This window comes from Centropristis striata, chromosome 6 (assembly GCF_030273125.1).
Source record: "Centropristis striata isolate RG_2023a ecotype Rhode Island chromosome 6, C.striata_1.0, whole genome shotgun sequence".
NCBI classification, from domain to species: domain Eukaryota; kingdom Metazoa; phylum Chordata; class Actinopteri; order Perciformes; family Serranidae; genus Centropristis; species Centropristis striata.
The window spans coordinates 4,652,850-4,676,117 of record NC_081522.1 but is presented as its reverse complement, the minus strand read 5'-3'; the positions used below and the strand labels follow the sequence as shown (position 1 = coordinate 4,676,117).

The window sequence follows — 23,268 nt, the reverse complement described above, 5'->3', positions numbered from 1 at the left end:
ACTGCTAACTATGTATAATTATTTATCCTTTGTATGGTGGCCTTTTTGAGAAATTTCATGTCTGAACATATATCACAATTGTAACTATTCATGAATAAAATGTACATTTACACTAAATTCTTGTTTTCTTGTCATATGTGTAACATTTGTCTTTTGCAGAACCATACTTAGGGGGTTGGTATTGGTATGGAGAACTTGAATGCTCTAGACCAGGGATTCCCAAAGTGTGGTGCGTGGACCCCCAGGGGTGCACGGGCTGCTGCTAGGGGGTGCGCGAGATGAAAAATGTAATGGCGGTCTGATAATTACACAATTACATTTTTTGCCCACACAATAAAGACGTGTAAATAATTCCATTTTTCCAACTCGTGTTATGATGACGGGTTGTGTTAGGTCCACGCTCATTTAAATTTGCTGCAATTTTTGTTCAATGTGGCTCAAAATATAACATTTACCCGAACGCATCTGCTTTCTGCCTTTGTTGCATTATTTTGAAACGGTGTTTCAGATGAATTCAAATGTGAGATCGCATTGTTGTGATTGTGATTATTTTATTATATGTGTGTTCTGGTCATTTGAACATGATTAAACATGCCGCCTTTAATATGGCGATAAAAAAGCTTATTGCATTTTGGGTTTTTTTGAAGGTGTTGGGGTGCATCAACCCGGTTTGGACATAGAAGGGGGTGCGCAGCTAAAAAAGTTTGGGAACTGCTGCTCTAGACGCCATCAATGCTTTTGTGCATAAAACCAACTTTAGTCCTAAATCTGAACAGGTATATGCAAAGGGTGCCTCAGGTGCAAACAGTGGATCACTCTCAGATCTGATTTATTTCATAGTATAGTTTAATAATTTAATATAATGTCATTTATAGTTTGAGTTTCATAAATTGTAACTGATGTGAATACAAGCAGCAAACTTCATGCTTCATAGATCTGTCACTTATTCCTCTCAGGATCTTTGATTAGGTCCAACAGCGCCCCCAACGGGTGGAGCTGCAACATTACTACAACTAAGCAGTGCTTTGACTTCTGAGATGTATGCATTGTTTGAGATGTGCATTCAACATCTAAAACATCTAAAAAACAAATTATTATTGCATCTTGTATTTTCTATCCTGTATTATTGCTCACTTAAGGTGTTAAATCTGTAGAGTGCCCTTTTAAGATTTGTCCGGGTAAAAATAATGTGTGTATTTGTGTTGAGAAGTGGCATTTAAATAAGCAGTTAACCCATTGACGCCTAAAACGCCTGTAAAACCTCTGGGCGATTTTAAAATAAGCCCCTAAAACCTGAAGTTTTTCTGGAAATTCAACAAAAGTGTCAACTTTTCCTACTAAATAATAGATTTTTCAGCCTCTGTAGCAGATAGAAATGAAATTCAAAAAGTATTTGAGAGCTTATACAAATACTACAAAACGACGTATCCGCTTTCCAGGCTTCAATGGGTTAAATCTGCTAAATTTGACTGATCTCATGATTCAGAGACACACATGCAACATAAACGACTCAAAAGCAGCTTCTTATGGATGTTTTTAATACTTGATTCTTTTGTATATTACATTTATTTAAAAAATAATCAACTAAAATATTGTAATAGTTGATTCACAGCAAGATTACATTTAAAAAAGTACAGACTTCTAAAAATAGTTAGCACAGGAAAAGAAGAGAACTCTGGCCCACTTCCTCTGCAGCGTCTGATTCAGACAACAACAAAGACCTGCTGCCGTGTGCCGCGCGGCCATCCAGCAGGGAATGATTGCAAAGTCAGCACATCAACGTGTGGCTTTATTCCAGCTTCCATCCTGGCTTTTTATTCACCTCTCAGTATTCAAAGCCCCTCACTTGAGACTCTCCAGGAAATCCTCCAAACGCCAGAAAACTCCCAGGAGCTCTGCAATCAGACAGACTCTCAGGAATCCTCTGAAAAATATCCTCAGGCACAGTGCACATACACACTCACACACACTCACACACACACACACACACTGCAACTCTGAGGCGTTTGCTTCAGTAGGTGGAGCTCCTTCATCAGTCGTCTGGTTCGGTAACACATTGCTCCACGATCTCCCTCAGGTTCGGGTTTTCCATGGCGGCTGCCACTCGCTCCTTATCGTTGATCTGCTTGTTAACTGGAGACACAAAAATCAGTGAGTCACTGAGTTATAATGAGACGTCACAAACACTGCAGCACCTTCCCTGTTTCACCGCTACATTATTATAAACTAATCTGGAGGGCCGTTAAATAAACAAACGTTAATGATATGCATACAGTGTTTCCCCTAGGTTTACAGCTTTTTTTGGGGGGGCCCATTTGGATTTGCTCCAATTTGACCGGGCAATTGTATTGTTATCAGTTTACATTTTTGGTGCCACCACAGACAGGCCTAAATAACTTGAGAACGTTATGTTTGAAACTTGTGTTTTACTTTTCACAGTCTGTTTGATGTCTGGCATGTTTGAAAGAAGTCGTGTTTTAGCTATGTGCTTTGTTTGAAAGACAACCTGTGGACTAGTTTCAGCTAATTTCAGCACCACGCGCTGTCCAATGACTTCATTTGTTTTTGCATGTTGAGTGTTCACGCTGCACATCGCTAATGTGTGTATTCACCCTCGTATCCAGATGAAGCATTATTATTAGACTGAGGAATTTTTTCTGTTTTGGAAAATGAAGTTTGTAAATAAAGAGCATTTTTGAGACTGTCAGTCCGATTTTATATTTTTATTTTCATTATTTTTCTTTATCGTTCAATATAGTTCAAACAACCTCACGGGCCAGATGTTTCATGCTTGCGGGCCACATCTGGCCCGCGGGCCGCCTGTTGGCGACCTATGATGTAGGGTGTTTCGCAGCGGAGAAGCAGGGTGGGCAGCTCCGTAAATTCATTGCGTGTGTGAATGCGCACGCATGTGAATGCACGCATGAAACACGCATGTCCCGGAGGAGGCCGAAACAGTCTCGGCAATTAACAGGAAACCCTGACCCACGTGTGTTTGCGCACACTACAGAGAGCAGGCGAGAAACGTAAAACACGCAACCATGTAAACAGCAATGACATGCCGTCGTGTAAATAGGATAAATAACATAAGCCTTTTTAGTTAGTTAAACAAAAGGACAAGATATATTGGAAAGGTAGCCTTAAATGACTTATGTTGTGATCTGGCGAATTATAGAAAATAAAATTAACTTGATCGTCGATGGGGGCGGTGGGTGCCGTTGGGGGGGCGGGTCTAATTTAATGGTAGGAGAAACACTGGCATATATACTGTAAAGTTGTATTCTGCTGCCATAAAACTTGATTGTGTCCAGTCAGATACCTGAAAGGACTGCTCTGTATGTTTGAATGGTCTTTGATGCTTTTAGATTGTAGAAACTCTTTTTATAAATATGTTATTTTATATAAAGTAGCTGTTTTGTACAAGGAAAAGCTAGTATACTCCGAGATAGTAATGTTGACTTTTGGAACAAAGTTCATCCTACACGACTGACAGAGAATTACCTCAGTAGGAGGTTGCTTAAGCTAAAGAAAACCATTTGCCCTTTCAAATTAAAAACAAAATATGACAGACTTACTATCTTCTTCAGTAGAATGGGTTCCCTCTGAAATGTAAATTTCCAACTGAGAAGAGAAAGAAACAGCACCAATGTTAAAATGCAGAGTTGCACGCTGCATGTCTTTTGTGTGAAGTGCTCAGGAAACTCAATTAACACCAAAGTAAAAAAGCAATCTAAATGTGAGTTTGGTGTAAAAGAGTTAAAGGAAAAAAAACTTAGAATAAAACATTGGAAATAACACAACAGAGGAGTGGGACACATGCAGCGAAGAGAACAAAGGCAGATAAAAGACTAAAGCAGTGACAATACAAAACAACAGAGTACAAAGAAGAAACAAATATGTTGTATATTATGACACAGCATGTATGCAGCAGTTTGAAGGTTTTTTGGGGGGCACATTAATTCCAGTGAAGGGAAATGTTCATGCTGCAGTAAACAGTTTGTGTTTGTCCCTTTCCTGTTTAAAGAGAACACAAAGCCAGCTCCAGAAAGAAATATTTTCGTAGTTTGTTGTGGAAGAACTTGAACGTTTTAACCTCAACACAATCCAGCACGAACCTCATCAGCCAACATCAGCGGCCAACATAAATATTGCGCTTAATCTTTCAGTTCTGATGCTTTAGATCACAATTCACTGATATTAGAGCCCAGGAGGAAATCAAGGCACACTTATTTCCTATTTATTGGGGGCCAGGACGACTATTTCAACACATGTATGAGACTGTAATAGGGCTGGGCGGTATGGACCAAAAGTCATATCCTGATATATTTAGGCTGAATGTCAATATACGATATATATCCCAATATTTTTATTGCAAAGTGAGAGCAAATGTTCAGTCAAAGTCAAATATTACATGTCATTAAAAATCTTCTTCGAGACAATTTCATGTTAATAGTTCAAATAATGGCCCCATTTAGAAGAAAATAGAAGATAAAGAATTGTATGATTTGCGGCGTGGCTACCTTTGATTGACAGGTCACTAACAAGGCGAGCCGTAATCAGGAGAGAAGCAGAACAATGTGTATCCACGGCAACGTGTCAATAAAGTTATATATAACGTATAGATTTTTAAAAAAAGGACGTTTACCGGTTTGGTCTCATAACTTTGACCCTTTCACACTGTATTTTCACTTAATGACAGTTTATTTGAACGTTTTGTTCAGTAAAAAAGTCTTATTCAGTGTTTGGTTGGACTAACAGACGCTCCAAGCAGCTTGTGTACAGCTGCTTTATCAGAGCTTGTTCATTACAGCAGCTGAACACCTGCTGCTGCTGCAGGAAACACTGAGACGGAGCCATGCAATAATTGTGCCACCAAACCAAAACTAGGAGCAAAAGTACTTCGATATACCATATGAAAAATATTGATTATCGCATCTTGAATAAGCCTACAGTGTGGGCTTGATTTAAATAATCTTGTTTGTATTGAAATACTGGTACTTTACCTCCCACAGGGCCGAGTGTGATGCTGCATCATGCTCGTTACGTTCTTGGCGCTGAGCAGATGTTCAGCAGCTTCCTGACAGAAAACACTGCTCTATTCAAGAGGCTACTCAGCGCTTTTTTGAAGCTGCGTTAATGGTGTAGAGGAGCACACGGCTCTCCGTCAGCCTCCACACACTGCTGTCTGTTTGATGGCTATCCAAGAACTCCCTCCATTTATCTAAAAAAAACTGGGTTGTAAACAAACGAATTGACTGTTCTGCCTCTCTGACTGTAGTTAATGAAATAACAGCCATTTCCTTACTGAACTGAGCTCCAGAAATCTAATTAATGTATTGGGAAGTGTTCAAATTGTTTTTTTAATGTTTGAGTTTGACTAAAACTTTTGTTTTACACGGTATAAAGTTCCTAAATTATATGAATGATATTACCGCTCGCTGGTTAATTTCAAATATAAAAAGCATGTCTTCACATGATATAGGGATGAAAACGGGTGTGTAAAATGACAGTAGGTGGTTATTGTTGACGTTTTATTTTTTAAATGTGTTACTATTTTTTCTTTTTTGTGTGTTATTGTTGTTGTTTGTTTGTTCATTGTTGTCTCATTATGACTACATGGGTGTATGTGTACTTATGTGTTTGTAAGTTAATAACAAGTTATGTGTGTTAATAATGGTAATAATGAGTTTATAAACTACATTACTATGTGTTATACATACATATATATATAAATATTATTGTTATATAACTGAATATAGTAAATTAACATAGGGAGAAGGGATTTAATAAGCTTTGGCTTCTTCCCACTCCTTTTGAACACAAATAAGTGTTGAGTCTTGTTGTTGTTTCATTTGTGTTCTTGTCTTGTATTTATTGTTGTTCGTTTGTTTTTAAATGTTCATCTTTTATTTTGTGTTCAAATAAATTCTCAATCAAATTTCCTTTTTGACCACGTTTAACCCTGAACCACACGATTTTCACTGAACCTCCTTTCTGTGTTCTAAAAACAACATGATTGCAGTGTGGCTGCTGATTTAGCCACTAATCAACACAGTAAACACCTTAAATATCGGCTGTGACACCCAGCTCATGGAGGAGGTTAAGGCACTTAAAGCACTTATCCCGTGGCACCATTTGCCAAAATTTGTTTTTAAAAAAGACACTCCCTCACAGAGGTATAATTCAGTCTAATCTGGACTCACAGAGATGATTTGCATATTTTGAAAGCCAGGGTGACCTACACTCTCGGAGGACATCATTATCTCCTCCGTCCGTTGTGAATAAATGACCATAAATCACTTTAAAAAATGGAAAAAAAGGCATTTCTCAGAACTTGCCTGAGAATAATGATGTTTTTTTCACATTTTCTTCAGCATCAAAGTCATTCATATATGTTCTTAGTATATCCTTATTACACTGCAAGTAGGAGCTGCTGATATCTAAATCAGCATACTTTTATTGTTGACATTTTACCATTTTTGACAGAGAGGCGAATGTACCATCCACTTTGGGAGGGGGTGCTGTGTTTGGGGGAAGCAGTTGTCACGATTTCATATAATAACCAGTGAAGTTTGAAAACTAGTCGTCTAGAGCAGAAGTTCTCAACCTTTTTGAGTCGCGACCCCCAATTTAACATGCATGTTGTCCGCGACCCCCGCTCACCCAAAAAAGAAACACAATTACCCAAAAAAGGAAACAAAATGACCAAAAAAGACAAATTGAGCACAAAAATGATCAAAAAAGCCCAAAAAAATGACCAGAAAAGAAACAAAATGACCAAAAAATGACACAAAATTACCAAAAAAGACACAAAATTACCAAAAAAAGGAAACAAAATGACCAAAAAATAAGGTTGAGAATAGCTGGTCTAGAGAAATGGAGATAGTTTTATACTTTTACATTCAGCTTCTGAATTGGGGGTGGAGGCAGATGTCTCAATTAGGGTTGTCAAATGTATTGATACTCAAAAAAGTATCAATACTAAAATGTTATATCCGGATACGATACTCATTTTCAAAAGTATCGATATATCATAAGTTTACATAAATATTGGAGACTGAAAAGTGTTATTTTCTCTCTTGAAGTCCCAGAATGAAGCAGAGAAAAGTCGACCTGGAACCAAACAGCAACACACACAGCCGACTCTACCTGTTTTTTATCAAGCTTTCCTAATATTGTTCACAGCATACAACCTCAAAAATATTGTTCTAATTGTTATTTTTTATTGTATTTATTTATTTTTTGCACTACCTCAGACATGAAGCTTCTTATCATAGGCCCCGTTTACACGAGGACGCTCGCGGGTAAAAACGACAAAATATTTTATCGGAAGTGCCTTTCGTTTAGACGGTGACGGCGTTTTTGGGGCTTAAAAACGAAAAAATTTGAAACCACCTTCCAAAGTGGAAAAGTTAAATACGCTCCTCCGTAGCGTGTCGTCTACACTGACAAGACACAAAACTCTGATCTGATCTGCTCACGTCACGTATGTGTTTACGTCACATACATGCTCCAGTACAGGAAAATAAACAAATGTGGGATTATTTCCATGTGTCGGACCTTCAAGCTGCTCTGGCAGCTCTAATAAACTTACAGGAGTCTTTCCACCAAATGTACAGGATATGTACAGATAGTATTAGTGAACAGAGAAGGATCTGGAATTACCTCCATCACATTTTGGATGCAGCAATTCGTCGGAGGCGAGCCAGACGGCTGTGAACGAGACCTGGGAGATCTAGTGATGGTGGAGAACTTTGTGGAAGGAGTAGCTGATGAAAATATGTGGTGTGAAAACTTCTGCATGCCCAAAGATGCTCTTATGGCTTTAAGTGATGCCGCCTGGCTGCATACAATCGAATTTCACACACTTTTGCGTCACCGTATGCAGCAGATTTCCTCCCCAAAATGCTCGTCTAAACGAGGAATAAAAAGTGAAGACGCGACGCCACTTTTGCGTCTTCTGTTCAGACCGTCCTCGTGTAAACGTAGCCATAGTTGCAGTTTCTTTTTGCACAAGTGTTTTTTATTATAAATATTTAACCTGTGGTTCTGTTAATTTTTACATGTTGCATTTTTCTTGTTAATGAAAATATTTCTGTTAAATTTTGGGGTCTTTGTTTTTATCCTGGTGGTATCGAAAATGGTATCGAGTTGAAAATTTTAGTATGGTGACAACCCTAGTCTCAACAGCACGTAAAAACTAAATTATCTGCATGGCTATACACTACTGGTCAAAAGTTTTAGAACACACCAACTTTTCCAGAATTTCATTGAAAATGATGCAGTTTAATGTCTCAGTCTACTCTGAATTTAATGCACATTTGCAACATTTAAAATTCTTTATTGAGCATGATAGTGTTTTGAAAATAAAAAAAAGATTCAAAATCACATTTTATGTTGAACTAAAGGACTAAGAAAAGACACAAAATGACCAAAAAAAGACACCAAAAGACACAAAATGACTTAAAAAAGACACAAAATGACTTACAAAGACATGAAAAGAATTAAAAATTGGACAAAATAGCCCAAGACTCCATAGAGTTAAGTTGTTAACCCATTTCTTGTTCCCTGAAAAAAGGCCTACTTGTATAATTCTGAAATGTACATTATTTTTCAGTTTTGGTTAACCTAACCTTTTTTTATTTACCTCTGGCAGTTCAACACTTACCTTTGTACCCTTTCAAGCTGTTCATTTGACTTGAACTGCTTGAATTTCAATAAAAAATGGAAAAATTGGGGTGTTCTAAAACTTTTGACCGGTAGTGTATATCATGTGTGAGAAGTGAGGATTTTGGTGCATAGACCCTTTAGCAAGAAGTCAGTGTTCTGGTACTCACCTTGTGTTTGAATGGCAAACATCGCTGCAGCTTCACTTGTAAGCACAGACCTGCAGACACACATCAAAAAAGAAACGCTGATCAAAAACCTCACAAACAGCAATATGTTAGCACTAGAAAAATAACAGATTAGGGAAGAATATTGGTGTCTGCTGGGAAACGATGCTGCTGCAGTAAAAGCAGAACAAACAAGCAGAGAACAGGAAGTGGGAGGGTCAATGTCAAACGGACAATCTGAGTGATTAAAACTAATTTGCAACTGTGTATACAGTATAGCCATGATACTGTTTATAAATCTTGTTTCTACACAGCATGGGAATATGAACCCCAGTATAAAATATGAATGAAATATCTAAAATCTGAGGTCCAGAGTAGGGCTGCAACTAAAGATTATTTTCATTATCGATTAATCTGTCGATTATTTAAACAATTAATCGATTAGTTGTTTGGTCAATAAAATGTTGAAAAACATCAATCAGTGTTTCCAAAACCACAAGATGACGTCCTCAAATCCCTTTTTTTCCCCACAAACCAAAGAGATATTCAGTTTATTGTCATAAAGGAACAAAGAAACCAGAAATATTCACATCGAAGAAGCTGAAATCAGAGAATTTGGACTTATTGTCTTTAAAAAAAACTGCTCAAACCAATTATTTGATAATTAAAATAGTTGACAATTCATTTAATAATCGATTATTGTTCAATTAATCAAATAATTGTTGCAGTTCTAGTTCAGAGGTTATGAAAAATGACCCACATTCATCCCCCATGTTATTTAATGCTGCTGTGTGTTTCTGTGCCCTATCTTTTGATATCAACTTATTTTATGATTGAATATTCCAAGTATTCTTTAAATATCTGGTTTTTGATAACAACAGATCACTATTTCCATTTTGCTTCTCATACTTTATGAAGACAAAATACAAAATTTCTGTATTATTACATAGCTGACTACTTGGCTAAGTAGCTTGCTAATCTACTACTTAGCCAATAAGTTAGCTAAGTATTTAGCTGAACAAGCTACTTAGCTAACTACATAGCCAATAAGTTAGCTAAGTATTTAGCTTAACAAGCTACTTAGCTAACTACTTAGCCAATAAGTTAGCTAAGTATTTAGCTGAACAAGCTACTTAGCTAACTACTTAGCCAATAAGTTAGCTAAGTATTTAGCTTAACAAGGTACTTAGCTAACAACTTAGCATAAAAAAATGGTTAAAAAAAATGCATTTGGGTCATTTTTCACCCAGTGCAGTACAAGGGTAGTGACACAAAAAGGGATTTTATTTAAAAAAAGAAATAATAAAGGAAAAGATGTATGATGATCAAAAACAAAATAATCAAGGAAAACCTGGGATACTGAATGATGAAAATAATTTATTGCAAAGATATAGAACATAAAATCTCTGTCGGGTTACTTTAGACCCATGTTGTGCATCAAAGGGTTAAGAATCACAACTCTTGTCTTCCAAAACTCAGAATAAGTTTGCAGAAGCATTGCCTCTTTTATTCTGTCAATAACATGATGCATCACTACTTATAAGGGCAGGGGGGGCTGCCTGGTGTGTAAAAACACAAGTGAATGGATGCAAGGGCTTAACGCCTTCAGCAGGAGATACACCACCACTAAAGAGTCAGCTGTTATAATGGTGTTTTCCTTCTTTCCTTCCATAACAAGCAGCTATTTTAACAGAGATAAATGATGCCCCCAAAGAGCTGCATGACAGGGGAGTCCAATTTGTTTTTCAGTCCAGAAAAGCATCAGTGACCCCCGATCATTACTGAACCCCAGCAGTGCAACTGGGTTGGACAGTGGTTCGATCTAATAGGTTGAAACTGTGAGTTTTAGTCTATAATATGTTCAGCTGAGCTAACCCATCGACTGACCTTCTGTTTTATTGTGAAGTTTGCAGAACAGCTTCACTAAAGCAACACATTTAATTCCAGCTTGTTATAGGCATTATCTACTGACTGTACTTAATCACTGATGTCACTGTTTGGAATGTAACTCATGATTACATTCATTATAGTTTAATCTGAAAGGTATTTCTCATTCATTTCAATTAATTTTTTGGTGTAAGAATTGTCCAGATAATTGTGATAATACATGCACAGTATCCAAGGTGACATTGTACATAATGAAGAAAAGCAGAAAGTCCTCATTTGAGAGGCTGGAACCTGAGAATGTGTTCACATTTTTAATAGTTTTGCTCAAAAAATGACAATAAAACAATTAAATTAATCATCATAGTTGTTGGTCATTGTTTTTTCTGTTGACTAATCAATAAATTGTCTTCTCTAATCAGCTCTGATCACCACTACATATTCAAGCCAGATGGTGCTTTGATTATATTCCCCAGGGCAACATTATTTTATTGACTTTGTGATAATAGCCGTGTTTCCTTTAGGGGGAAGAGTGGCCACCGGGAAAGTCTCAGGCCACACCCTCTGAAAAATCTGCTAACTCTGTGTGTGTCCATTACAAGAAGGCCCCCAGAGGGATTTACAAGACTCGGGGGTGATGTATGGTTTTTGATTGTTGCGAAGGATTAAACACGGGAGATGCAACTGTGGCCGCCGTCGCAAACTGTGCACAATGTCAGCAGCTGCTCATAAACAAAGCAGCATGGCTAATTATGCACAGCATCTCAGCTGATCATAAACAAAGCAGCATGGCTAATTATGCACAGCGAGCCGCCGGCCCCCGCAGCTCGTTAAGAAGAGCCGAAAAGTTGCTTATTATAGCACTTAGTTGGCAACACTGCTTCGCTGGCTTTTACAAATGGCTTGTGTTGTTGTGTTGAGTACTACATCACATTCTGTTTAGCGATTTAACCAATCAGTAACCTGACTTTTTTCAGGGGAGAAAAAAAGACCCTGCTCTTCGAAAGCCCAACAAAAGACCTCTCCAGACGGCTCGTATTCAAATTAGGGGCGTTTCGGCGAGTGAGACTCGCCTCATTCCGGGTATTGCCGGTAGTGGAAACAGCCCTAATGACTACACAAACTTTACAGGTGCATCCACAGGAGTAATATCTTACCCTTGTTAAAGTATTTATTTGTTTCACTGTGCCTCTGACTGAAAATTGTGCCCGTCTTAAAAAACAACGCGAGGGCCTGACCCCAGGCCCTATTGTTTGCTTCTGATGTCAAGTCAAAGATATTTTCTTTGATCAAACTGTATAATAGCTGCAGGAAATAGGCTCCAAAGTGGAGCCAGTGCAGCTGTGTTAAATAGTCTGTGCCAGCAGGCTCGTTCAGTGAAGCTACGGGGCATCTGAGAGAGGAGAGTGCAGCCTCTAGTCAGGAAATCATCTGCTGCACAAAAAGCTTCCCCACGGCACATAATAGGAGTGAACAGAGGCCAGGATCACTGCAGGAGACCCGTCAATTATATCTCACCTCTTTATCCTATGAAAAAAACCTCCTGAAGGGGAAGCTGTCAGTTAATTCATACTCAACCTGAATACCGTCTGCTGAGAGCGAACTGAATAACAAGTGAGTCAATCTGTCTGTGTTCTACAGTTTGGGCTGATGGTAATTCAGCTCGACTTCTTACAATATTTCCACTGAACTGAAGCATGATGAATGTCAACCTAAGAATGTGTTCACATTTTTAATAGTTTTGCTCAAAAAAATGACAATAAAACATTTAATGAATCATCATAGTTGTTAGTCATTTTTTCTGCTGACTAATCAATAAATTGACTTCTCTAATCAGCTCTGATCACCACTACATATTCAAGCCAGATGGTGCTTTGATTATATTCCCCACGGCAACATTATTTTATTGATTTTGTGATAATAGCCGTGTTTCCTTTAGGGGGAAGAGCGGCCACCAGGAAAGTCTCAGGCCACACCCTCTCAAAAATCTGCTAACTCTGCGTGTGTCCATTACAAGAAGGCCCCCAGAGGGATTTACAAGACTCGGAGGTGATGTATGGTTTTTGATCGTTGCGAAGGATTAAACACGGGAGATGCAACTGTGGCCGCCGTCGCTAACTGTGCACAATGTCAGCAGCTGCTCACCCGCGAAAAACTTCCGGCTTTAAACGGCGAAAAAATTATCCTTTGTGTTGTTTAATCTTTACTTCTACAATCCGGCAATATGGCTCCATTAACGCAGCAAATGTGGAGAATGCGCCGGCGTCGTCGGCCGCCATTACAAACATTTTTTCCGAGCTGAGCGGCTCTGCCTGGCTCCGCCTCTTCCGCTACGTAGACAAGATGGCGGCCGTTGAGTGCATGTAGTGTACATCGTTCCACACTCAACGTTTTGACCGTTATGAGTGCAACATCCAGGTTCTTTAAGTACACTTCTTTTCACCGCGATCGGAATCGGAACACCCTGCGTACTCAAGCTAAGTATAGTGAGTATGGGAAGTACGGGTATTGGAACACAGCACTGGAGAAGGAGCACAGAGCTAGATGTGAAAAAGAAGGGACTGACGTGGAAACAGCCGGAGAGGATGGCACAAGACAGACGGGGTTGGAAACGATTCATCAATGGCCTATGTTCCGAAAGGAACACAAAGGCCTAAGTCAAGTAAGTAAGTCAAAGTCACTGATTATAAAACTGTGTGGAAAACAAAATCTATGTACCTCTGAATTGTGTACCAAGCCGTTAAAGGGCAACTTTTGAAATCCTTAATAAGGTCACCATAGTTAGTGGTATCCTGCTCATGATTCTAAAACTTTCTGGAGAACTGTTGCCTACATGCCAGAGTCAGAAAATGCGAGTAATTAAAGTGTCTCATTTCTTCTTTGAGTGACAAGAGAACAATGTGTTTACCAGCCTGGCTGCAGTCAGTGGTCTGCTCCAGCGCTGGACATGGTCCCACTTAATATCTTGCCATTAATGAACTCCTGAATCCAATTTACTGAGTGCATGTGTATGAACACGAGCCAGGCATTACATTTATCCTCATGCAGTTCGTTTAACAGGGCTGAGAGGGAAAACTGCTCCGGTTTGTCAGGCTTCACTTTTCATTTGTTTCCCCAAAAGATTTTGTCTTCGCAGCCACGAGTAATGAAAATAACTGAGAACATAAGGAACAAGTTACACCGACATTAATAAATGAATACAAAGATGTATTATGTATGCATTGGAATTATTTTAATTATTTTCTCCCTATCCAGTGTTAAAATAATTGATTATTTTCTATATTGGTAAATGATTTGATGCTTGATTTCTGCTCCTCTGTTGTCTGTCTCTGTTCTCTGTGAGTGACGCAGGTCACTATCAAAGGTCAAACCTTGAGTGTAATAAATATCTCTGTGCATTTATATTAAATCAGGCAATATGATTTAATACAATTCACCTATGGCTAAGCCCCGCCCCCTCCACTCACTCGGACAAACTGTCAACATTCGGTGACGGGCGCTATGGCAGCTGTGACAGTCAGAGAAATTTCACAGGAGGCAATTAATCATTTTTGGAGACAGAAAAATGAAATATCATCTGGAAGTCACCAAAAGGGCCTTCATTAACAGGTTAGAGGTTTTCACTCGTCTTTTCACCCCACTGACACCGCTCATTCTGGTGCTTGTTGAAAACAAACAGAGATGCTACAGAGCTAACTGTTAGCCTGTTAGCACATACACACTGTACTGCTACAGAGCTAACTGCCACGAGGTCGGCCGGCTCGTTAACAAGAGGCTCTTGTTAACGAGCCGGCCGACCTCGTTAGCGCTCTTTAAGACGGAGTCGCTGGATTTGATATTGATAGATATTGATTTCTTACGGCACACTTGTGTGCCGCGGAACAGCGGTTGGGAATCACTGCCATAGGGAACCGGGTTACTGCTCCCATATTATTGGGCTATACCTTGTGTCAGAGTTGCATGTACCCCATGCACACCGTTTGACCTTTTTAAACTTAAAATCTCAACAAAAAACACATAAAAACGACTGAAAACGGACTAACTCCAATGCATTTCAATGGATGTGGAAGCAGAGAATGTCCGAGTGTATTGAGTTAGCTATGAGCACTGTGATTGGCTCATCGCGTTTGGGGGTGTGGCTTAGCCATAGGTCAATTATTATGTTTGTGTGTTAATGTTGGTTTAGAAACTTTGATTACATATATTTCATTGTCTGTTTCATATTTTTTAGACTTTTAGAATCTATGTGAGAAAGTGAAAATCCTTTGGCTCTGTAAGACATGATATCTTTGGAAGACATAACAAGGCAGGAGGTTTTTGTTGAATGTTCTGGAGAAGAAGCCAGGTCAGGATGGCCTTGTCCGGGGCAGCAAGATCGTATGCCCAGGTGGCATGACGTGCCGTTGTGTTAATTGGGACTGGCGAATCGGCGAGTGAGGGGGGCGGGACTTCCTGGAGGAAATCGACCAACATGTTTTGTAAACAAATGCTAGTATTTTAATGGGTTCAGGGAGAGAGACGTGGTTCAGACTTCATGAACTGAAACCCGTCTGTTTGTATTCAGGGACATGAGTTTTTGAACCCGGAGATTCTCTGTAAAGTGCACATTTTTTGACGTATTGTAATAAAACTTGAGTAAAACTGAGAACTTGGACGTCTCCAGCTCTTCATTTCCCCATCAACGATCTGCGCAGAAAAATGGTGAGGTTTTTTCTGTTGGTGACAGATTATCAATTTTCAAGGTTTCCTCATGCAATTTTTCTAACACCAGCACCCAATATGAATACAAAGATGTATTATGTATGCATTGGAATTATTTTAATTATTTTCTCCCTATCCAGCACCCAATATGAATACAAAGATGTATTATTTTCTTTGTGCGTTTCCATGATATCACAGGCTGCTTTTCCAATGTCCAGCTTTGTATACAAGACCCAAACACACTCTTTTATGCACTCTTTTTTTATTTCTGGCACTGCTGCTCTCAGATTAGATTAATCGCCACCAAGCACCAACAGTAATGAGGTGAAGAGTCAAACTTTCTGTTGCAGCTCCAGTTAAACTGAAGAGATAAAAACAGAACAGCTCACCAGCCAGAACTTCTAATCTCTATTTTTTTTTTTTTTACAGAAGCTAAATTGCGTGCAGCAGTGCAGAAAATTAAAGGCCACAGTGGTCACTTGTGTAATAATAAAGAAAAGAAAATAATAAATACAAACATAATAAAAGACCAACCACTGGAACATAAAATATCTGATTTTTTTTATGGCAATACTTGAGTGTGAAAAATGTGATATTGATTTATAAACCGACACACAAGCTAAACTATCTTGATTAGAGTCAATTTATTTATTTATTATTGTGGTCAAGATACATAAAGACTCTGCATTTTACAGTGTAAAACTGCTTTTTCATGAAAAAACTCTGTAAACGAGTTTCAAAATTATGGCAAAACTGGTTAAAAATGTCTTTAAAACGGCAAATGATGAGTCAGTTAATGGACAGTTTTGATAATTAACTGCAAAAATGTGATATTTCCAGGTTTATCAAATGTGAGGATTTTCTCCCTTCTCTGGTCTCACATTATAGTAGATTTAATATTTTGGGGGTTTGGGAAAAAAAACGACATTTGATGAAGTACTTTTAGGCTCTGGGATATTTTAATATAATATAATAATGTTTTTTCCTAATGTTTTGTAGTGAGGATGTTTTGAAGAACTCACAGCTTTTATTAATTTAATATTGCCACAAATTGCCACAAAAAAATCAATACTTAAAAAAGTATCGATACTAAAATGTTGTATCCGGATACGATACTCAATTTCAAAAGTATCGATACCTAGCCAAGGAAGGAATACTTAAGTTAAGTTAGTGGGTTGTTGCTGTTGTTGTTGTTGTTGTTTTTTTTGTTTTTGTTTTTTTAAATCAAGGTTGCCTAATATTGTGCACAGCATACAACCTCAAAATATTGTTCTAATTGTTATTGCTTATTGTATTTATTCATTTTTTGCACTTCCTCAGACCTGAAGCTTGTTATCATAGTTGCAGTTTCTTTTTGCACAACTGTTTTTTTATTATAAATATTTAACATGTTGCATTTTTCTTGTTAATAAAAATATTTCTGTTAAATTTTGGGGTTTTTGTTTTTATCCTTGTGGTATCGAAAACGGTATCGAGTATCGAATATTTTCCTGAGTATCGGTATCAAGTTGAAATTTTTTGTATCGTGACAACCCTAATTTGCAGCATATACGATCTTTTTCCTGTCTTACTCACAGTGACAGCAGTTTGGTGTATGTTATAAGAGGGTTAATACGTTGAATTATGAAACTTAATACTATTGCACTGGTTTGGTTTAAAAAGAGGCACAACAGTGAAACTCCAAAAATATAACAAAGAGCTTTTCCTTGTTAACTTTGCTGTCACCAAAGCCTCAGTGATCTACTGCTTCTCACATAATCTGTAGTGATGTGAGTGAACCTAAATGGATTCAAAATAGAAGCAGACATGACATGTCTGTTGAAATCTGGGTGTGTGACAGCCTTTTGAAATATGACAATAACACTCATTCATGCTTTCATAACCTCCACACTGGACTATTGCAACAGCATTCTCTACAGCCTCCCCTCCACCAACCTTCGTCCCAAAAAAAAAAAAAATTTACTCAAAATTAGGGTTGTCAAAAGTATCGATACTCAAAAAAGTATCGATACTAAAACATTGTATCCGGATTATCATGGTCATTGAACAGGGATTGATAAAAAACTATATGACCTATCGAAATGTGGATTAATACACCGATACACAAGACTTGTGTCTACTGTTTAAAGTTTAAATGGAGTCTCTAGGTGAAATTATGCCGGAGAAGTAGACGTTTAAAAATCTCCAAATATTGTTCTTTTTCGCTCATTTTTTTTCGGCCGTCCCATTCATTTCAATGCAAAATTTTGGGATACTCATTTTCAAAAGTGTCGATAGTCCCCAGAAGCTATGAAAATAAACAGAGCTGTGGCAGAGTACATATGTATGGATCAGGTTCCTATTTACACCGTGGAGAACCCTGGGTTCCAACAACTTATTAAGCAGCTAAACCATACAACCTCAAAATATTGTTCTAATTGTTATTGTTTATTGTATTTATTTATTTTTTGCACTACCTCAGAACTGAAGCTTGTTATCATAGTTGCACAACTGTTTTTTATTCTAAATATTTAACCTGTGGTTCTGTTAAGTTTTACAAATAAAAATATTTCTGTTTAATTTTGGAGTCTTTGTTTTTATCCTTGTGGTATCGAAAATGGTATTGAGTATCAAATATTTTCCTGAGTATTGGTATTGAGCTGAAAATCTTGTAACAACCCTACTCAAAGCCCACATTTTCAAAATAGCAATTACAAGACCTGAACTCATAATAACTCATCTAGTTTTTTTTCTTCTGCATTTTGTGTTTGTATGTGTCTCAATTCTGTTATGTCAAGCGACTTTGAGTAGCTTTTAAAAGTGCTATAAAAATCTAATGTACACTACCGGTCAAAAGTTTTAGAACACCCCAATTTTTCCAGTTTTTTATTGAAATTCAAGCAGTTCAAGTCAAATGAACAGCTTGAAAGGGTACAAAGGTAAGTGGTGAACTGCCAGAGGTAAATAAAAAAAGGTAAGCTTAACCAAAACTGAAAAATAATGTACATTTCAGAATTATACAAGTAGGCCTTTTTCAGGGAACAAGAAATGGATTAACAACTTAACTCTATGGAGTCTTGGGCTATTTTGTCCATTTTTGAATTCTTTTCATGTCTTTGTAAGTCATTTGTGTCTTTTGTGTCTTTTTTAGTCATTTTGTGTCTTTTTTTAGTCATTTTGTGTCTTTTTTGGTAATTTTGTGTCTTTTTTTCTTTAGTCCAACATAAAATATGATTTTGAATCTTTTTTTTACTTTCAAAACACTATCATGCTCAATAAAGAATTTTAAATGTTGCAAATGTGCATTAATTTCAGAGTACACTGAGACATTAAACTGCATTATTTTCAATTAAATTCTGGAAAAGTTGGTGTGTTCTAAAACTTTTAACCATTAGTGTATTACTATTACTATTATTAATATGAAATCAAAGAGTTTCAGTATCAGCCTTCTAGCTTAGTTCATTGAGTCCTGGTTGCCTTTTTCTGGTTCGTGTCCTTTGTGTAATCAGCAGAGTGCCTCACCGATCAGAGTAGCCAGAGAGCAGTGAGGGACGGTTGGAGAGAACTTGATGATGATGAGGTACTCGTCCTCTCCGAGCTCCTGGACCTCCACACATTTCTCCGTCACCACGTCCAACTCCTCCAGCGTGTTGGGCTTCTCCGGGTCCCGGATCGTTCGAATCACATCTGATAGAGTGCAGGAAACAAGATGAGACATTTTTTTACTGACACTAACATTAAGGCTAAAGCTAGACGGTATGTAGTTATAAATGATGATGACGATGGTTTTGATATTGACGATGATGATGATGATGATGATGATGATGATGGGGACCTATGTGGTCGACACTTGACCTGGAATTGTCTTCTGTTGCACTATTGTTTTCTGTTTTGTTTTGTTATGTTTTTAGATATTTATTTTATTAAGTGTTTATTTGATATGGACATAACAATTACATTGGACAGACCGGATGCATTGTTGCAAGTGTGTTAGCACAAGTGCTAATTCGCAACACTTGTCCATAGGCAGTTTTTGAAAAGATAGGGCAATTAAAATAACAAGAATGGAAAAAGGAAGGACCAGACAAAGATAAGAAAAAAAAACAGCAACAGAACAATGGAAAAAATAAGTCATATACACTACCGGTCAAAAGTTTTAGAACACCCCAATTTTTCCAGTTTTTTATTGAAATTCAAGCAGTTCAAGTCAAATGAACAGCTTGAAAGGGTACAAAGGTAAGTGGTGAACTTCCAGAGATAAATAAAAAAGGTAAGGTTAACCAAAACTGGAAAATAATGTACATTTCAGAATTATACAAGTAGGCCTTTTTCAGGGAACAAGAAGTGGATAAACAACTTAACTCTATGGAGTCTTGGGCTATTTTGTCCATTTTTGAATTATTTTCATGTCTTTGTAAGTCATTTGTGTCTTTTTAGTCATTTTGTGTCTTTTGGTGTCTTTTTTTGTCATTTTGTGTCTTTTTTTAGTCCTTTAGTCCAACATAAAATGTGATTTTGAATCTTTATTTTACTTTCAAAACACTATCATGCTCAATAAAGAATTTTAAATGTTGCAAATGTGCATTAATTTCAGAGTACACTGAGACATTAAACTGCATCATTTTCAATTAAATTCTGGAAAAGTTGGTGTGTTCTAAAACTTTTGACCAGTAGTGTATATATATATTTATAGATATCGAGGCTGTGGTCTGTTGTATGTATGTGTGTGTGTTGGAATGTATTGTTTTTTATGTCTTTAATACACCTAGACTGCAACCAAATTGCCCAAGTTGGGACAACAAAACTATACTTGACCTGACATGACTTGACTTGATCCTTACCCAAACAAAGTTTACATACCAGAAAAAAAAACATAAAACTGAGCTGAAACCATCTTTTTTTGCTTCTATACTTTAAAATAATCCAAAATGAACCAAAAATATTTACAAAGTATATAGAAGAAATGATAAACTTTAGATAATTGCATTGATGATAAGTTTAAAGTTTAGAATACTGTACGATTTATGCATCAGATTGCTATAACACTGTATCGTTTAACCTCTAACATGTCAATAATTACTTAAACTATATCCTCTTTGGGTGGTAAAACTAAAAATTTTTGAAGAGCTGTTTCAGGGTTCTCAGGAAAAATAATGAATGGTTTGATGACAAAGTATAAGAGTAGCAACAGGGTGTTATGGTAATTACTATCCTTTAAAGCCATTATTTAGCAGTAGTAGTAGCAGCAGTAGCAGTACTCATAGACTTTTACTACAACTTCACCAAACTTTAGTCAAGAAATCAGCTAATATGCACCATGTAGTCCCAACACGTGCCACTCGCTTCTAACAAACCTAACTCCATTCAGAAAACCTTTTATTTAAATTATGTTTCAGTACTTATTCCAATATGTGCCGATCACAACAAACCAACCAGACAAGTTAAGTTTTATATAAGATCTGTTGGATGTGCCTTTCACTCAACTTACCAAACTCTATTTAACCCTCCTGTTGTCCTCGGGTCGAGGAAGGAAGAAGAGGGAAGGACGCAAAGGGAAGTAAAAAAGGATGGAGGAAAGAAGGAAGGAAAGAAAGAAGGATGGAATAAGGAAAGAAGAGAGGAGGAAAGGGAGAAAGAATGGAAAGGAGAGAGAAAGGAAGGAGGATGGAGGAAAGGAAGGGGAGGAGGAGAAGAAAGGAAGGAAAAAATAAAGAAGGAAGGAGGGAGAAAAGGAGGGAGGCAGGAAGGAAAGAGGGCAGAAAGGAAGGAGGAAGGAAGAAAAGAGGGCAGAAAGGAAGGAGGAAGGAAAGAAAGGAGGGAAGGAAAGGGGGGCGAGGGAAGGGAAGAAGGAAGGAGGATAGAGGAAGGGATGGAGGCGGGAGGGATGAAAGAAGGAAGGAAGGAGGAAAGGAGAGGAAATCAGGAGGAAGGAAAGAAGAGAGAAAGGAAAGGAGATAGCGGAAGGAGGAAAGAAAAGAAGGGAAGGAGGGAGGAAAGGAAGGAAAGAAAGAAAGGAGGGGCGAGGGAAGGAAATAAGGAAGGAGGATAGAGGAGGGAGGAAAGAAGGAAGGAGGAAAGAAGAGAGGAAGGCAGGAGGAGGGAGGAAAGAAGGAATAGTCAAAACAGATTGGGTCAATTTGACCCGGAAGGACGACAGGAGGGTTAAGAATTGAAAAATGACGTAGAGTATGACGTTTAAAATGTGTCACTCGCGCCAGTTAAACCAAACTTTATTCAGAAAAAACATTTGTTTCAGTTCTGTTTCAATAACGTTAATCCCAGTATGTGCTTTTTATTCCACCAAACTCCATATTCGCCTGTTTAAGTTCTATATCCAGCGCTGTTCATACGTGCTTTTGACTACAATGACACCAAACTCCGTTCAACAAATCGTCTGTTTATCGTTATCTGGTGACATTATGTCCTAACCCGCTAACTACCTCATAAAGTAGACATTACAGCAGTTACAATAGGCCGCTGGGCTCCACTCACCGTAAACTTCTAACGCTTTCTCCTCCATCTTTCTAGTCTTCAGGGCATTCCTGTTGTCCACCAGTCCAGAAAACTGTAACACCTTCGTGGCAGTTGACGACACAAGACTGAACACTATTTCCATTTTTTAGAAAACGCCATAATAAACGGGACCGACTCGACTTTGACAGGAAAACAGACTGTCTGCCGTTAGAGAGGACAGCAGCAGTAGCTCAGTTTTAACAGATCTCCATCTTATCAGGAACTACAGTTAACGTTCACTCTCTCTATAGAGTATTGTATGGAGATCAGCGGGCTGTATTTCAGCCAATGAGCGTAGCTGTCTCACTTCCGCTTCCTCTAGTTTGTTGTTAGGGAAAAGCAATCGATAAATGATCAGGATATATTGTTATCTTTCACATATTATGTTATGATTATAGACTGTTTTTTACATTTTTTTGTATTATTATTTCAAACAGCAGTACATTGCACAGTTACAAAGAAGAAGAAATGAGTTACAGAAAAATAAACAATGTAAAAGATTAAATATAAATAAATAATATTTATTAATAATAATAATAATAATAAATAAAAATAGAAGAGTAATTAAATGGAAAATAATAAAAAAAAACAAGTAAATAATAATAAAATAAAGAGACGCAAGATTACATGTTAAAGACATTAAACGCAGTGCATATGTTGGCAGTCTTCACAGCTTTTTTGTTTTGCAAACAGGAGAGAGTTGACATATACTGTTCAAACTCTGACTTCAACAAAAATAAATTTGGTTTTTTACTTGAAAATTTGCAGTTGTGAAAAATTAAATTTGAAAATATGCATAATCATCCTTCTTTTTGTGATCCTTTTAAAAAAAACGATAACTGACTGAAATTGTATTGTGTGGTTACAAAACTAACTAAAATTATGGTGAAAATGTCCTTCCTTCGTTTTCGTCTTTGTCAATTTTTTTCATACGTAAACATTTCTGGTTGATATGAAATCTATTTCATCTATTTGGTTTCATGACTTAATAAACTTATTGGGGCTGAGATGGATCAGACAAAGGAAATAAAGGCAACATTTTTGTGACTTTTTTTTAATCTGGCACCCAAAAATACCCCATTACAAAAAAACTAAAACTAACTATAAAAACTAAACTAAAACTAAGCATTTTCCAAAAAATAAAAACGAATTAAAACTAGCAAACTCACTCTAAATACTCAATAAAACTAACTGAATTTGAAAACAAAAAATCACAACGAAATTAAAACTAAAAATATTATAACCTTAATTCAAAATCCTGTTTAAAAAAAAAAAAAAAAAAAAAGAATAACTAGAATTGACATCGAACACATCGTCTTTCTATTAGTTTGACTTAATTTTACCGTTCCTCTATTGG

At 37.3% G+C, this 23,268-nt stretch overlaps 1 protein-coding gene across 1 annotated transcript; it reads right to left on the bottom strand.

The window, feature by feature from the left end:
• Positions 1 to 1,521: 1,521 nt before the first annotated feature.
• On the bottom strand, positions 1,522 to 22,171 carry ciao2a (cytosolic iron-sulfur assembly component 2A). Its single transcript, XM_059334921.1, has 5 exons — positions 21,891 to 22,171; positions 18,921 to 19,085; positions 8,838 to 8,887; positions 3,576 to 3,621; positions 1,522 to 2,133 (listed from the first exon to the last, which is right to left on the bottom strand). Exons 1-5 carry the CDS (start codon positions 22,012 to 22,014, stop codon positions 2,033 to 2,035), a joined length of 486 nt encoding a protein of 161 aa, XP_059190904.1. The 5' UTR covers positions 22,015 to 22,171; the 3' UTR covers positions 1,522 to 2,032.
• Between the last annotated feature and the right edge of the window lie 1,097 nt (positions 22,172 to 23,268).

Coding starts and splice junctions, on each gene's coding strand:
- ciao2a (XM_059334921.1), bottom strand. CDS start 22,014: ATGGAAATAGTGTTCAGTCTTGTGTCGTCAACTGCCACGAAGGTGTTA. Junction 8,888..18,920: donor CTCTCTGGCTACTCTGATCG/GTGAGGCACTCT, acceptor GTGTGTCTGCAG/GTCTGTGCTTACAAGTGAAG. Junction 3,622..8,837: donor GTTTGCCATTCAAACACAAG/GTGAGTACCAGA, acceptor TTCTCTTCTCAG/TTGGAAATTTACATTTCAGA.